The sequence below is a fragment of the Tympanuchus pallidicinctus genome, unplaced genomic scaffold (genome assembly GCF_026119805.1).
Source record: "Tympanuchus pallidicinctus isolate F22 unplaced genomic scaffold, pur_lepc_1.0 scaffold4, whole genome shotgun sequence".
Lineage (NCBI taxonomy): Eukaryota > Metazoa > Chordata > Aves > Galliformes > Phasianidae > Tympanuchus > Tympanuchus pallidicinctus.
This window is the reverse complement of record NW_026294758.1, coordinates 25,145,134-25,160,728: the sequence shown is the minus strand read 5'-3', so window position 1 is coordinate 25,160,728 and position 15,595 is coordinate 25,145,134. Positions and strand designations below refer to the sequence as shown.

Genomic DNA, 15,595 nt, shown 5'->3' with positions numbered 1-15,595 from the left:
AAGCACTAAACACACACACACACAAATATATATACGTGGAATTACTAACTGCACTCCCCCAACATCAAATTCCCTTGTAGTACACATTGAACATCCTCACTTTTCTGCATTGCTCACCAAGTAAACCCAGGTCCCTGAGCAAAAACTGTTCCATGGAGAGGTTTGCGCTTTTCAGAAGCTGGAAAGACCCAATCTGCTTTTCTCACCATGTTCTTTACATGTACTACTGGGACCTCATCTCCCTTGACAGTATGTAGGGAGATGGCAGAACCATGGCAATTGATAGATCCTCAAGTCTTGACCAACAAGATGGCTTCTACCAAATACTTCTCCCAGTGCTTAAATGTTCCACCACCCATTGCTTTAAAAATGTTTTTTAACAACCCACTGTATCCTTCAATTCTACCAGAAGATGATAAGGGATATGATAAATCCCCTCAATGCCATCATCCTTGGCCCAAGTATTTACAAAACACTTTTTGAAATGAGTCCCATTATCTGATTCAATTCTTTCTGGAGTATCATGTCGCCACAGGACTTGTTTCTCAAAACCTTGTATGTTGTTTTGGGCAGTAACAAGGGGTACTGCATATGTTTCAAGCCACCCACTGTTGCCTCCACCATGGTAAGCACACCACGCAAGATTGTGGCAAGGTGATATAATCAACCTGCCACACCTCCCCATATTTATACTTCTGCTATCGCCCTTTCCTCCTAAAAGGTTTCATCCTTTTGGTTTGTTTAATTGTGGTGCATGTGTCACAGTCATGAATAACCTGTGCAATAGCATCTGTAGTTAAGTCCACCCCTCGGTCTCTAGTCCACTTATATGTTGCATCTCCTCCTTGATGGTCTGAGGTCTCACAGGCCCACCAAGCTAGAAATAATTCATTCTTGTGTTGCCAGTCCAAGTCTATTTGAGTCACCTTAATTTTGGCAGCTCGATCTACCTGATGGCTATTTTGTTGTTTTTTAGTAGCCCAACTCTTGGGCACATGAGCATCTACATGGCACACCTTTACCTTTATCCTTTATCATATCCTTTATTCGAGCAGCAGTGTGTTTCCTCATGTCAGCAGCCCAGATAGGTTTCCCTTCCATTGCCAGTTGTTTTGCTCTAATTGCTGTAACCACTCCCATAAGGCATTTGCCACCGTCCATGAATCAGTGTAAAGATAGAGTATTGCCCACCTCTCCCATTCAGCAACATCTAGGGCCAGTTGGACAGCCTTTACTTCTGCAAACTGACTCAATTGTCCTTTTCCTTCTGTGGCCTCTGCAACTGCTGCTGTGGGGCTCCACATATCAGCTTTACATCTCTGATGTTTCCCCTCAGTACTACACGATCTATCTGTGAACAGGGCAAATTTCATTTTCTGGTAGTTCACTGTATGGTGGGGCTTCTTTAGCTCACAGTATTTCTTCTGCTTGTGATGTTCTAAACTTTTTACCTTCAGGCCAGTCCTTGAACATCTCTAGGATTTCTGGACGTCTCAGATTACCTATCCAAGCTCGTTGTGTAATCAACACAATCCACTTATTGTAAGTGACATCAGCAGCATGGTGGGTGTAGGGAACCTCTCCTTTGAACATCCAGTTTAGCACCAGCAGCTGAGGTGCCAGAAGGAGCTGTGTTTCAGTACCAATCACTCAAGAAGCAGCCCAAACACCCTCATATGTGGCTAAGATCTCCTTTTCAGTTGGAGTGTAGCACTCTTCAGACCCCCTGTATGCTCTCCTTCAGAATCCCAGGGGTCGGCCTCGGGTCTCTCCTGAGGCTCTTTGCCACAAACTCCAAGTGGGACCTTTCTCTCCAGCAGCAGTGTAGAGGATATTCTTTACATCCTGTCCTGTCCATACTGACCTCAGGGCCATGGCACAGGCTATCTCCTGTTTAATCTGTTCAAAAACCTGCTGCTGCTCAGGACCCCGTTCAAAATAATACTTCTTCTGTGTCATCTGATGGAGGGGGCTTACAACGAGGCTATAATGAGGCAGTGAGTTTGAAACATGCATTCTCTAAAAGCCCACTTCACCCAGAAAAGATTCTCTTATTAGTGGGTGGAGACATGGCAGTGATTTTGCTGATTACATCTGTTGGAATGTGACCACATCCATCTTGCCACTTTATACCTAGGAACTGAATTTTGTGGGCTGGTCCTTTCACTTTGCTTCACTTATTAGCAAAACCAGCACGCAGAAGAATTTGGATTATTCATTCTCTTTTCTTGAAAACTTCTGCTCTGTCACTCCCCACAGCAATATCATCAACGTGCTGCAGATGCTCAAGAGCACCACCCTGTTCCAGTGCAGTTTGGATCAACCTGTGACAAATGGTTGGGTTGTGTTTCCACCTGTGGGGCAAATGGTTCCTCCAGGTGAAAGTAAACTGTAGCCTATATTCTATGGCCAAAGGAATGGAAAGGCATGAGCAATGTCAATGGTGGCATACCACTTGGCTGCTTTTGACTGCAGTTCATATTGGAGTTCTAATATGTCTGGCACAGCAGCACTCAATGGAGGTGTGACTTCATTCAGGCCACAGTAATCTTCTATCAGCCTCTGTTTTCCATTGGCTTTACACATTGGCCATATGGGGCTGTTAAAAGGTGAGTGAGTTTCACTGATCACTCCGACTTTCTAGCTGATGAATCAAATTATGAACGGGGAGCAAGCAATCCCTGTTGGTGCAGTAATGCTGTCTGTGCTCCATTTTTGTGACAATTGGTACCTGTTGCTCTTCCACTTACAGCAACCCCACAACAGACGGATCTTCTGATAGACCAGGGTATCTGAAGCTCATAATGCAGCCATCCTTGCTTTGCTCCATCACGGTGGTTGCTCTTCACACTGCATGGCCTGGCCCAGTCCCAGGCACAACCATCACTGAGCACCAACTGAACATTGGTGCACGATTAGCTCCATCTGGGCTGAAACTGGCACACAAGGAGGGCACAGGGCAGTGCCATCTCAATCTGCGGCAAATATTTGTACGCATTGTGATATCTGGGCTAAACACAGTCCTGCGAGCAGTGAAAATATGCAGCTGTGCTTTCTCTTTTGATCAAGGAATTTGAAACTAAGTTTCAAAATAGCCAAAAAAATCATCATTTTTTTTATTTGCAACCCTATTTTCAGGTAATATAAAAATGTCACCTGCAAATTTTTTAATGGAGTGTATGGAGGTGCAATCCAAAATGTGATCAAGTCTCTTTATCAGACTTCCATAAGACCTCTCTTACCACAGAGAAATACCCCTCACTCCACCATCACACCTGATTCATGTCATCACTTTTGGCAGTTTGCACATTTGTAAGCAACTACAATCAAAGATGAAGTACAGGAAGAGTAAAATTTCATCAAAAGTCTCTGATGAGCAACTTGAGAGCTCACTAAGGATTGCAGCCTCTGCCACTGAACTACAATGATGCATCAGTTCTACAAAAGCAAGGTCACATATTCAACTGTTTTTATGTTTTTGTTGCCCTCTTTTTTAATGTTTTAATAAAAAGAAAACAACATTAAATTAAGTTCTGTTGCATGCAGCAGAAATGACAGTGGGTCACCTCCCCTGGTGCAGCCTATTATGTATGCTGCATGCAGACTCTTATTGCTCATGGCTGGCAAAAATGCATAGCTAATAGTGACTGTGTTGAAAAAGAGTGTAGATGGAAATTTGCTCTACTAATGCTATTGTGCTCTCTGTATTGGTCATAGTTTCCACTTTAATAAGTAAGAGGCATTACTTTCAGATGAACTTTTGTAGATGCAGTCCTAGACAACGAGTCTTCACTCAATGCAGCACAGGCAAGCCAAAAGGTACAGCATTTCTTCATTTGTTTAAGTTCTAGTTGAACACAACAAAATAAATGTTCTAGCACATAACTCTATATTGCCCATCTACATGCCTTCTGCAAGATGTTAAATGCACCTGTGTTTAGGTTGAATTTAATGTTAGTTACCTTCTAACAGGTTTAAGAAATAGCTTTATTAACCACCAAAATCAAGAAAAAAAAGTTCTTCCATAGCAAATGGAGTCACTAAAAAATGTTTAGAATATAAGCTGTGAGAGAATACTATCAGCGTATTTTCCAAGAGATTTTAATATAGCAGAAATTCAAGTCTGATTTGTGCATCTTCCCAGGCTGAATCATGACTCTAAGTAAAGATATATGTTTTTGCTTTTAAATATATGGAGATTGATACATTAGAGACAGATGAAAATGAGATACATCATTAGACATCACTCCCCCAAAGTAGCTGAATACTACACTACCTGCACAGGGATTGAAAAAGCCATGCCGTGAGTCTGTTAGTATTCATGTCTTAATTTATTCTGTAATTGCATTCAGAATAGAAACATAAATACCTTAAGCAATTAACACAGTCTTTCAAACCACTGTTTAGCCAGACTGACTTTCATTTTCTAAATAAAGGCCTAACTTGATTGGGTTCAATAGAACTGTTGCTACTTTTCCAGCAGTGGACCTGTAAGCCGAATAACTCGCTCACGCTATCAAAACAGTTCTAGTTGTTTGGAGGAATACACTGTTGGATCATTGGAGGAATACACTGTTTTTACATTCTGATCCACTAAAAACATAGCAAGATAATCAAATTTGAGATTAGGGCTTGTGCTGTTCCCACAGTGTCTGGCTGAGGTACTGCTCCACCTCTCACCAGTGTGGTGGAGCACCTCGGGCTGCATCGACAGTGCACTTAGCTCAACATCTGTTTACTGCACAAACAAAATAAGCTACAAAGAAAGTTCAATGCTGGAGGCTTTAGATGACAAATAAAAGCTGAACATAATGATTGTCTTATCTTTAGTCATCTTTCCCATCCACACATACAGGACATAGTTAAAATGACAGACTTAAACAAATATATTGCTTAAACCCCTGAATAGTTTTTTGTTTTTCTTTTGTTTTTTAAATTACTAGCTATATAAAAATATTGTTGATGTGTCTATATACATGCTTTTTCCCTAGCAAAAACTGACACCTATCTGCCATTTATTCTTGGTTACCTCATTCAGAACCTGATTTCAAGTGACACAGTCTTGCTGAAACACTGAGTTCTAGTACTGAAGGCAGCATGTGCCTCTTCCCAACAATGGAAACACTGGCAAATCTCACAAAGTTGCATAAATTCTGTTGCTGTTCTGATGACAGCAAAGTATACAAAGTAATTTACTTTGCCTTACACTATCTACTAACAAGCACAGTATGTGCTCCTGCGTTTCATCCCCTCAAATCCCTTCCTATTTTTTACCGTCTTGCTCAATCCAGACTGTTCTCTGACTTAGGAGGAAAGCAATACCATGGGAGGGGAAATAAATTCTTCTGATCTGATTGGTTCTTGATACTGGCTTTTCTGGTTCTGAATGTACTCTGGTTAAAGAACAGCTCTGCCTCAATACCTCACACCTTTCAATCCCTAGCTATATGAAAAGAAAATAAGTTGTGACTTCAAATACAATACTCTGTGAAACCAGACACCTTTCTAACAGTTCTGTGTAACTCTATAGCTCAACTGCTTTAAATGATCAGCAAAGAGGTAACAGCAATGCATCACTACTGAAGTCATCAGCACACTGTCCATCATTGCACTCTTAAACTAGAAAATTTTTAGAATCAAGAGAATATCCAAAATAAATCCTTCAGGTTTGCTGGCACCTTCCATGTATTTTCCTCATCTGAAAACTGTAGAACTGTATTATGCTGACATAAAAAAATCTGGCTCTGGTCTCTGCCTCCTGTAGTCTCTGTTGTTATTCACTTGAATTTCTGACACAATTGTCAGAAACAATAGACTATATCTATTGAAACACACAAAGCCAGTTTACTTGGTTTTTACACAACAAATTATAATGCATCATAATGCAAAATAAAAGGCCCACTTGGCTTTCAGATATTTGTCCTCATTCACTACATCTTTCCATTCCTTGGCCTCATACTGAAAACAACTCTGCTGATAAAAAAGAAACATGCATGGAGATATGTATATTAAAAGACATCATCAAATATTAAAATATTCCAAGAATTTTCTTACAAGTCTTCTTTCTTTGTCTGCTCTGTGCTTCATCAGCCTATCTTCATCGGAAAGCTTAAAAGGCCATTTTACATCATACAAATAAGGCTGGATAACTCTATAGAGATGAGAGTCCTTAAACAGGGTATCTGAATAGGGACCTTGTGATCTTTTCTACAGCATCTAGTGCTCTGCAAACATCATCCTCATGTCTACAAGTGTCTCATGCTCCTTTTGACTTGCTTCTCCAGCAGTGAAGTGCTTCTGTAGGTTTAAACTGAGCTCTTTATGAAGACACTGACATATATCTGTATCACAACCCCTTAATTAGTACCTGAAGCCTTAAAAAAATACAATGAATATGCAGATTAATGACTATCTATGTAGCCTATGTAATTGGGAAAAACAAATACAGTACACCGTACACACAGCTTCCTCTGTAATCATGTCAGCACTCATGCCACAGAGCAGTATTGCTAGGGCTTTCTTACTCAATTATCAGTACCACTAGAAAGCAGCACACTCTAGCATCCAGGGAAAGTGATTACTCAGTATGATTGGTGGTAAAAGAGCACCCTCTGAACTTCCAGGCTGTGAGGGAAACAAAGAAGACAGGAAAGACAGGAAGACTAACCAAGGAGTTTAAAAGGAACACAAGAACACACAAAACCCCACAGAGAAGTGAATTCTTTGTTAAGACAACAAAGGCTGTTTCATGTCATCATCTGTAAGCATTTTAAACAGTGCTGTATACCTTAACACATAAAGCAGATTTGAAAAACTCTTACTACTTGGTGTCTTTTTTCTTTTTTCTTTTTTTTTGCAGTGGCTAATGCCCAAAGAGCCAATATTCCAGGGGAACATCTACCATGTGAATACATTTTCCTTACCAAAACTGTATTGTACTACTAATTGTACTAATTGTATTACTGGCCCCAAAACACTAGGCTACAAGGTATCTTCCCAAACTACAACACAGCTACACTTGCACTGGTAAAGTACAGGGAAAATTACAATCTCAACTGAGAAATGGATGCATACCAACACTGAATGCTCAGTGTCAGGTTTTAAACAGATCTAAGGACCTAGCAGCACAGACAGTAGGCTTTCCAAAGTCCCCACGCCTATCAGCATCGCTTGGTGGTTAAATATCCTTAAAAACATGACCCTCCACCTCCCTGTGGCTCTGAGCTTACCTATAGCTTGTATTTTTTACATTCAGTCAGCCATATTTTAAGATGCTTAGTTCACTTACTAGAAATTTCAACAGAAAACTCTACTGTACTGTTCCATGACGTTGGTAGTCTGTGCTGCTCTGCTCCAAAGCCTATGCCTAAGCAACTTAATGATACTATCTGTAGTTTTAGTATCTGTAGGGTTTTCAGCTAAGGAAGACAAAACTTAAGCTAGAAAACACAATTCCACACAAAACTTAGTAAAAACAACTATTTAGAAGTGCCAAGTACTATAGGGGAACCACTGCAGGTTTGCTATTTTTTGCTATTTTAACAACTACATGTGTGATTAAAAGTCCACTAAAAACTAGGGAAAGACACCTCATGACTTATACTAGCTTTGGATCAGCTGTAAGGGCATTTCTTTATCTAAGCACTGAGACTGTTATATACAACAGTTAACAATCTGCAGTTACAACATTAAAGAAATGCCGATAATAAATACTTCATTTGCTAACATGAGCAAATAGCTTCCTTATGAATAGTACTGTTTAACAGTATGGCTTCGGACCATCTCAATGATAAAGCAAAGCAAATTAACATAGAAATTAAAGATGCATTAAAGGTACAAACTACATAAATTAAAAACTTAATCTGTAAACACATATATATATATAAATTGCATCTCCTATGAGCTGCTGTCTGTACAGCAATGTGCACACACAAAATCCTGAGCACTCTACTCTCTGTACTGCTGTTGAGAGCCAAGTTTCTGATCAACTTTTCAAATTTACATTCACATTTTCTGTTTTCCACCTAAGGAAGTAAGGGATGTATAGGTTCAGAGTACTCACACAGCTGCAGTGTGCTAAGCAGGAAAAAAGATCTTGTGCTGTGAAATAGGAATGTATTCTAAGTATGACATCAAAGTTGTCTGGGTCCCTCTACAACACAGGTTCAGGAATCATTCAGGAACAATGTTATTCACCTTTGCGTTCAGTAGTTAACCTATGTTAAACTAATCAATATAATTTGATTGCAAGAAATGCACAGGCTTCTAAGTCAGTTTTTGTTTATGATTTCAGTGCCTTTTTGAGGTCAGAGTAGAAATTGGCCAGGGTACTAGCCATGGCAGTGTCTACTGCAGACTGAGGTAGCATCCCTCGCAGTTCGGTCTGAATATAGCCCGTCAAAAGGCTGTGGCTAGGACAGTCCTTAAGAGGGACGCAGAACCAGCCACACGGGTGATTGAATCCACGGACAAAATTAGGTCTCACCTCTCCGTAGTTAAGGCTTATACCTGTCATGGAAAGCAAACAAAAAAGAGAAAATTTGAATTCGAGACAGATACAGTGTATTTCATAGCAACTCCTTTTTCTACTTGGAGAATTTAGAAGTACTTTGCAGAGGAAGCAGTCCAGGAGGTTTCTAGACTGTGTGGAAGACAGCTTCCTTACGCAACTGGTAGGAGAGCCTACCAGGGGTGTTGCCCTGCTGGACCTGGTCTTCACTAACAGAGAAGGACTGGTGGGAGAAGTGAAGGCTGGGGACCGTCTTGGGCAGAGCGACCATGGAATTGTAGAATTCTCCATTCTTGGAGATGTCAAAAGAGTGGCCAGCAGAACTACCTTCTTGAACTTTCAGAGAGCGGACTTTGATCTGTTCAGGACGCTTGCAGCGCGCGTCCCTTGGGAGTCACTTCTCAAGGGTAAGGGGGCCCAGGAAGCTCGATGCTTCTCAAAATGGAAATCTTAAAGGCGCAAGAACAGGCTGTCCCTGAATACCGTAAGGCGAGCCGTGGGGGAAGATGACAGGTGTGGATGAGCTGGGAACTACTCAGAACTGAGTTAAGACTCAGGGAGAAAAAGAGGGTCTACATCCTCTGGCAGAAGGGACAGACTACTTGGGGAGATTACAAAGTATGCAGGAAGAAAGTTAGGAAGGCAAAAGCCCAACTTGAACTCTGGTTGGCCTATGCAGTAAAAGAAAATAAAAAATCCTTTTATAAACATATCAATGGCAAAAGAAGAACCAAAGATAATTCTTATCCTATGCTTGATGCAGCAGGGAATGTGGCCACTGAGGACAAGGAGAGGGCTGAGATCCTCAATGCCTTCTTTACATCTGCCTTTAATAGCCAGATCAGTCATCCTCTGGGCTTTTTATGTCCTGATCTGGAAGTCTGGTACGCTGCACAGAATATGCCTCCTGCAATTCAGGTGGAGACAGTAAGAGAGCTTCTCCTCCATCTGGACAGTCACAAGTCCATGGGACCGGATGGGCTGCACCCTTGGGTGCTGAGGGAGCTGGCGGGGGTGATTGCTGAGCCCCTCTCAGCGCTCCTGGTTCCGGAGGATTGGAGGCTTGCTGTGACTCCCATCTTCAAGATGGGCCATAAGGAGGATCAGGGGAACTGTAGGCCTGTTAGCCTGACCTCGGTACTAGGGAAAGTATGGAGCAAATCATCTTGGACGAGATTGCACAGCATGTGCGCGGTGTCCAGGGGATCAGGCCCCGCCAGCACGGGTTCATGAAAGGCAGGTTGTGCTTGACCAACCTCATCTCCTTCTATGACTGGGTGACCAGTTTGGTAGATAAGGGAAGGGCTGTTCACAGAATCACAGAATTGTAGGGGTTGGAAGGAACCTCCAGAGATCATCGAGTCCAACCCCCTGCCAAAGCAGGTTCCTACACCTTGATGTAGTTCTACCTAGACTTCAGCAAAGCCTTTGACACGGTCTCTCACATGCTTCTGGGTAAACTGGCTGCCCGTGGTCTGAACAGATATACACTTCTCTGGGTAAGGAACTGGCTAGAGGGCCATGCCTATTGGGAGGTGGTGAATGGAGTTAAGTCCAGCCGGGGACCCATTTCAATTGGTGTCCCCCAGGGGTCGGTACTGGGGCCCATCTTGATTGATATCTTTATTGATGACCTAGATGAGGGGATTGAGTGCACCCTCAGTAAGTTTGCAGATGACACCAAGCTGGGAAGTGGTACTGATCTGCCTGAGGGTAGGGAGGCCCTTCAAAGGGATCTGGATAAGCTGGATCACTGGGCTGAAGGGGATGGGATGAGATTCAACAAGGCCAAGTGGCAGGTCCTGCACTTTGGCCACAACAACCTCATGCAGTGCTGTAGGCTTCGGGATGAGTGGCTGGATGACTGTGAAGAAGAGAGGGACCTGGGCGTATTGGTTGATGCTTGGCTGAACATGAGCCAACAGTGTGCCCAGGTGGCCAAGAGGGCCAACGGAATCCTGGCCTGCATTAGAAATAGTGTGGCCAGCAGGAGCAGGGAGGTGATCATCCCCTGTATTCCCTGTCACTACAAGAAAGACATTAAGGCCCTGAAGCGTGTCCAGAGAAGGGCAACGAAACTGGTGAGGGGTCTGGAGCACAAGTCTTATGAGGAGAGGCTGAGGGAGTGGGAATTATTTAGTCTGGAGAAGAGGAGACTCACGGGAGACCTCATTGCACCTGAAGGGAGGTTGTGGTGAAGACAGATTTGGCTTCTTCTCCCAGGCAACACGGGGAAATGGCCGCAAGTTGGGCCAGAGGAGGTTTAGATTAGACACAAGGAAAAACTATTTCTCTCAGAGAGTGGTCAGGCACTGGAATGGCTGCCCAGGGAGTTGGTGGAGTCGCCGTCCCTGGCAGTGTTCGAGAGGCATCTGGACAACGTGCTGCGTGATGTGGTTTAGTGCTTGTGGTGGCAATGGTGATGAGGAGATGGTTGGACTACATGATCTTATAGGTCGTTTCCAACATTGTGATTCTATGATTCTATGACTCTACTGCCAGAAACACTTCTACATTTTTGGGTACTTTCATGCCTGAAAGCTATCTGCTGTCCATCCAAACTCATTCACAGACAAACAGAGCTTGACAAGCAGAAATCAACATTAAAAGACACTCCTTCCACTAACGAGCTTCTTACTCTACTCATTTTGAGTAGAGCTGAGACAGGCCACACAACTTGCCTGAACCATCTCACAGTCAACATAAATGACTCTTGGCACAGAGATGGGTAACGCAGTAACTTATATACTTTTTCAAGTCTGTAGAACTTCTAAAATCTTCTGAAATACTTGTTGGAGATCATCTTATAGCATTTTTGAATGTTTACTGCAGAACCATTATTAATTCAAATTGTATCTTAAGCTAAACAGCCATTGTTAAAAATTAAGCAGAGTTGAGTGGTACCTTACCACATGATAGAAGCCCATCTTCATAGCTTGTGGTGTAAGAAAAATCAACAAACTCCCTTGGTGCTATGATGTTCCAGAGCTGTCCAGCAGTGGTGTAGCGCATCACACAGCAGTTCTTGTTGAGTGAAAGAGTGTTGAGTGAAAGAAGGAGAGAAACAAAACAAAAGCATCTTAGTTTAATAAATGACACTGTATTCAAACTTGTCAGCAGCTAGCCTTTTCCACAGAGATGGCAGCTTCTATCAATTACATGCCCTCCAGACCAACTTTAGTGAGGTATAAAGAAGATGCTGCTTTTAGTCTAAACACTGAAGTTTGCCGGGACTTGCCATCTGCAGCTGCAGAGACTGAGAACATACGGTACCTTTAATCCTGACTGACTGTAGTTACAGAACTGTAGTCACACCTGGAAACTAAAAGCCATGTATGTTTTATATGGCTTTCCCACTACCTAGGAAGTCCAAAAGGAGCATGAACAAATTGCGAGACCACTCTCAGCAGACATAAAGCCTCATGCAAGGTTACCCACAGCATGTATATCCACTACCCATGCAGACAAATAAGCATGGAAGAAAAACATCAGTACTTATTGAAACAACTGCTCTTCTGAATGTTAGATTCACATGAGTCTACAGGCACTTCCCTTCAAAATCTAAACAACTCTTTACCTCTTCAAACATTTCCACGATGTCCATTGTAGTCATTAAGCTGTCCCAGTCAAGCCTGTAAGGTCCAGGACGAATATGATCCACTATTCTGTTAGTAACATCTTCCACCACTCCTTGAGCTTTGTACCTGGAGAAATGTAAGTTTATACTTAAAAGAGATTAATTTTTATCAAGTATTCCATTAATCTGCAACAGCATATTTACTAGAATACCTTGGTACCTAGAACTTTATAGTCAGTGGAAAAGTGCATTAGAAAGGTAGTACAGGAAAGATCTGAGAATGCATCTGGTTTTTTTGTTTTTTTGTTTTTTGCAATAAATATTATTATGAGAGTAATACCCTTACGCTATAATCTATATCTTCTGATTTGCAATTTAAGAGAACTGTCATGTTTCCTGTAACATGTTTTTCTGCTGCTCTTGAAAGGAGAACAAGGGAATCTGCCAGGGAAAAGTAAAACTAACAACAACAACAACAAAAATGAGAGCAGAATACAATGGGAAAAATAGTTTTCATAAAGTAGAAGTAACGGTAATAGAATCAAGATGAAGATAAACTACATTCTGCTTTGTAGCCTACCACAGTACCAAATAATCTGGTGTAAGACACTGCAGAATGTTTATTTGTTGTATTTTAAGTATACAACAGATGTTTTGGTTACCAGAGTTACTGGGTTTCAAGCTCCCGAGGGGATGAAATTGATCACAGTCATTATTTTCAAAACACCTCTTATCCATTGAGCAGCTCTTTTCAGTTGTAGGTAACTAGTGTCACAACTCACTGATTTATTTACTTGCGCAGTTCACCCCTTTCCACTCACAGTTACCTGGAAAAAAACCAGCTGTTTTTTCTTCAGAGGACCATATTAAAAGGTCATTGCCTTCCAGTTTTGCATTTGGAAAAGTTCTTCAAAGTGTTCTTTCTTAATCAGGTTTATACACAATCCTGCACTCACTTGCATATAGCAGCCATTCCCCTGTTGGCAGTAGTTCAAGTTACACAACCTGGTGTTGACAGTGTGCTGGTGCTCTGTACAGGGTCAGTAGACACTGTGTACCTAGTACCATCAACCCTTAACAAATTTACCGGAACAGAGTACCTAGAGTGTATCAGTCCTTGACATTCTTTTCAAACATTATCTTTTCACAGCACTTTCCATTTCTTCAGATTGTTGTTTTCTACTAAATACTTCTACCTGCAAATAACTACAAAACCACTGATAAAGTCACAGGAAGGCTCTGTGTCATACACCTCTCCCACAGCTACAAGCTTGATATTTTGTTCTATCAGTTTCATAGCCAGTAAGAGTGTACAAACACTGTCCGTGTTGTCACTCAACAATGCTGCAAACCTACCAAACCTGTATGTGATTGCATGGTTTGCAGACTGTCTTTCTAAAATGCTTGGGTACTTCCCAATGTGCACATCAGCCAGTGGGAGCTTTGTGGTGTGCTCCATAGTTTCGATTATTCATTATTCTAGACAGCAAACAAGCATGAAATATCAAAATATAACACTAAAAAGAAACAGCATAGGTCTTTACAAGACAACAAGGCACAGTAGATAATTTACTTAGCTGCTCCTGCAGAAAATCTGTGTAATTTGTTCACAGCCATCATTTCCAAAATACTAAGTATATTTGGGGAATCTTAAAAATTCAACATCTTGGCAAGCGTACTTACAGGTATCCGCTGAATTCTTCTGATGGTTTACGCCACACCACTGCATCTTTCTGGAAGAAAATTAAAGCTATTATGTTAATAGTAATTTAAAAACCCTTCCAAGATGTACACAAAAAATGCCTCAATTTATCCAGAAGGCCAACTGTATTCTGGGCTGCTTCAAAAAGGGGGTGGCCAGCAGCACCAGGAAGGTGATTGTCCTCCTCTGATCTGCCCTCATGAGGCCTCATGTCAAGTACAGCACCCAGCTCTTGGCCCAAAACGGATCCAGAGGAGAGCCTTGAAGACTATCGGAGAGCATGAGCATCTCTTCTATGAAGACAGGATGATGGAGGTGGGCTTGTTCAGCCTGGAGGAAGGAGGCTCTGGGGAGACTTCATTGCAGCCTTCCATACTTACAGGAGACTGACAGGAAGGCTGGGGAGTGACTCTGTCAGAGACCATATTAATAGGACAAGAGATTAAGGTTTTAAACTAAAAGCTAGGAGATTCAGATTAGATACCAGGAGGAAATTCTTTCTTCAGAGGGTGGTGAGGTGCTAGCATGGGCTACCCAGAGAAGTTGTGGCCTCCCTGGAGGTGTTCAGGCCTGGCTGGATGGGGCTCTGAGCAGTGGGGAACTAGGTGATTTTTAACGTCCCTTCCAACCCAAACCATTCTGTGATTGTGAGAGGCTTAGGTGCTCTGTTCCTCCTTTTGAAGACACTGAATTTGTTAATTTAGTAAATAATCAAGTCATATTTGGAACACTTCACCTCTTACCAATGCTAACAAGGGAAAATAAAATATAAGAACAACCAAAAGTTTTGTTATAAAAGGGAAAAGATAAAAGTTGATGACAATAAGCTTATCAAACAGCTAAACCGAATGCCAGAGCACGACTGTGACACATCTACGTGACCTACACCTGCTAGCAGACACGGGAGGGGCCGCCGCACCACTCACAGTTTTCCTGGCGAACCGCCACTCGCTGTCGGCGATGCTGTGGTAGCGGAGCAGAGTGTTCTTCAGCCTGGTAGCCAGGGGCGCGGGGTCCGGCAGCAGGTCCATCGGCGCTCTTCCTGTGCAAACACACGGCCCCACACATTGCCACCGGGCACCCCACCGCCCAGACCCGCAGGCTCTGTGCCTGCCTTCTGCCTGCCCCCACCAGCCGTCCCCCGCACTCAGCGCAGTGCCAGCCCCGACCCTGCCGCCCCGTCCCGCCGCCAGCCCTGCTCCGCTCACCCGCGGATACCGCCACGGTCCGCACCTCGCTCCCTCCCAGCTCCGGCGGGCGGCCCGGCGGCTCCGCGGCCCAATCGGCCGATGCCGGCAGCCAATGAGAACGCAGTAGGTTTCCTGCGCGGCCAATGGCGACGCTGGCCGCCTCGGCAGAGAATGCGGTTCGGGGTGGGGAAGGGAAGAGAACGAGGGAGCGTGACCGGCTCAGTCCCTGCCCACCGTGCCTATCAGCTCGTATCGCGCGACGTGCCGCCGGCGCGCCATCACCAGCTGGAGGCTGCAGGGAGGCTCCCCGTAGGCTGCCGCGGGGCAGGCACGTGCTTTGATTGGGCGGAGGAGAGACGTATTCCGTCCGGCTCCTGCCAGTCAGCGCGCTGTGAGGGTGGTGCCCTGGGGTCGCCGGCTGCGCGCGGGATTGTAGGTAGGGCTCCGCTTCCTTGCGGGCTGCTGCTTGGTTTGAATTGCCGGTGTGAGCGTGCCCGCCTGGCTTAGTCAACTTTTGGGTGAAGGAATGGCATGTTTTTATTGGAAAACGGCGATTTTTGAATAAAACCAAATTAGTGGAAGTGTGTCACCTTGTCATGGATTAGTCATTCCGTGTA

General features: G+C 43.3%; 1 protein-coding gene across 2 annotated transcripts; it reads right to left on the bottom strand.

Annotated features, from left to right (window-relative positions):
- Positions 1–4,308: 4,308 nt before the first annotated feature.
- Positions 4,309–15,126, bottom strand: STARD4 (StAR related lipid transfer domain containing 4). Of its 2 annotated transcripts, none has more exons than XM_052701046.1 (6): positions 15,022–15,126; positions 14,715–14,830; positions 13,770–13,819; positions 12,087–12,213; positions 11,419–11,533; positions 4,309–8,508 (listed from the first exon to the last, which is right to left on the bottom strand). In XM_052701046.1, exons 2-6 carry the CDS (start codon positions 14,817–14,819, stop codon positions 8,282–8,284), a joined length of 624 nt encoding a protein of 207 aa, XP_052557006.1. In that variant the 5' UTR covers positions 14,820–14,830; positions 15,022–15,126; the 3' UTR covers positions 4,309–8,281. The 2 variants fall into 2 exon arrangements, with proteins under 2 accessions (XP_052557006.1, XP_052557005.1); XM_052701045.1 differs by having other exon boundaries at positions 14,997–15,118.
- Between the last annotated feature and the right edge of the window lie 469 nt (positions 15,127–15,595).

Coding starts and splice junctions, on each gene's coding strand:
- STARD4 (XM_052701046.1), bottom strand. CDS start 14,819: ATGGACCTGCTGCCGGACCCCGCGCCCCTGGCTACCAGGCTGAAGAAC. Junction 13,820..14,714: donor GGCGGTTCGCCAGGAAAACT/GTGAGTGGTGCG, acceptor ATTTTCTTCCAG/AAAGATGCAGTGGTGTGGCG. Junction 11,534..12,086: donor TCGTGGAAATGTTTGAAGAG/GTAAAGAGTTGT, acceptor TCACTCAACAAG/AACTGCTGTGTGATGCGCTA.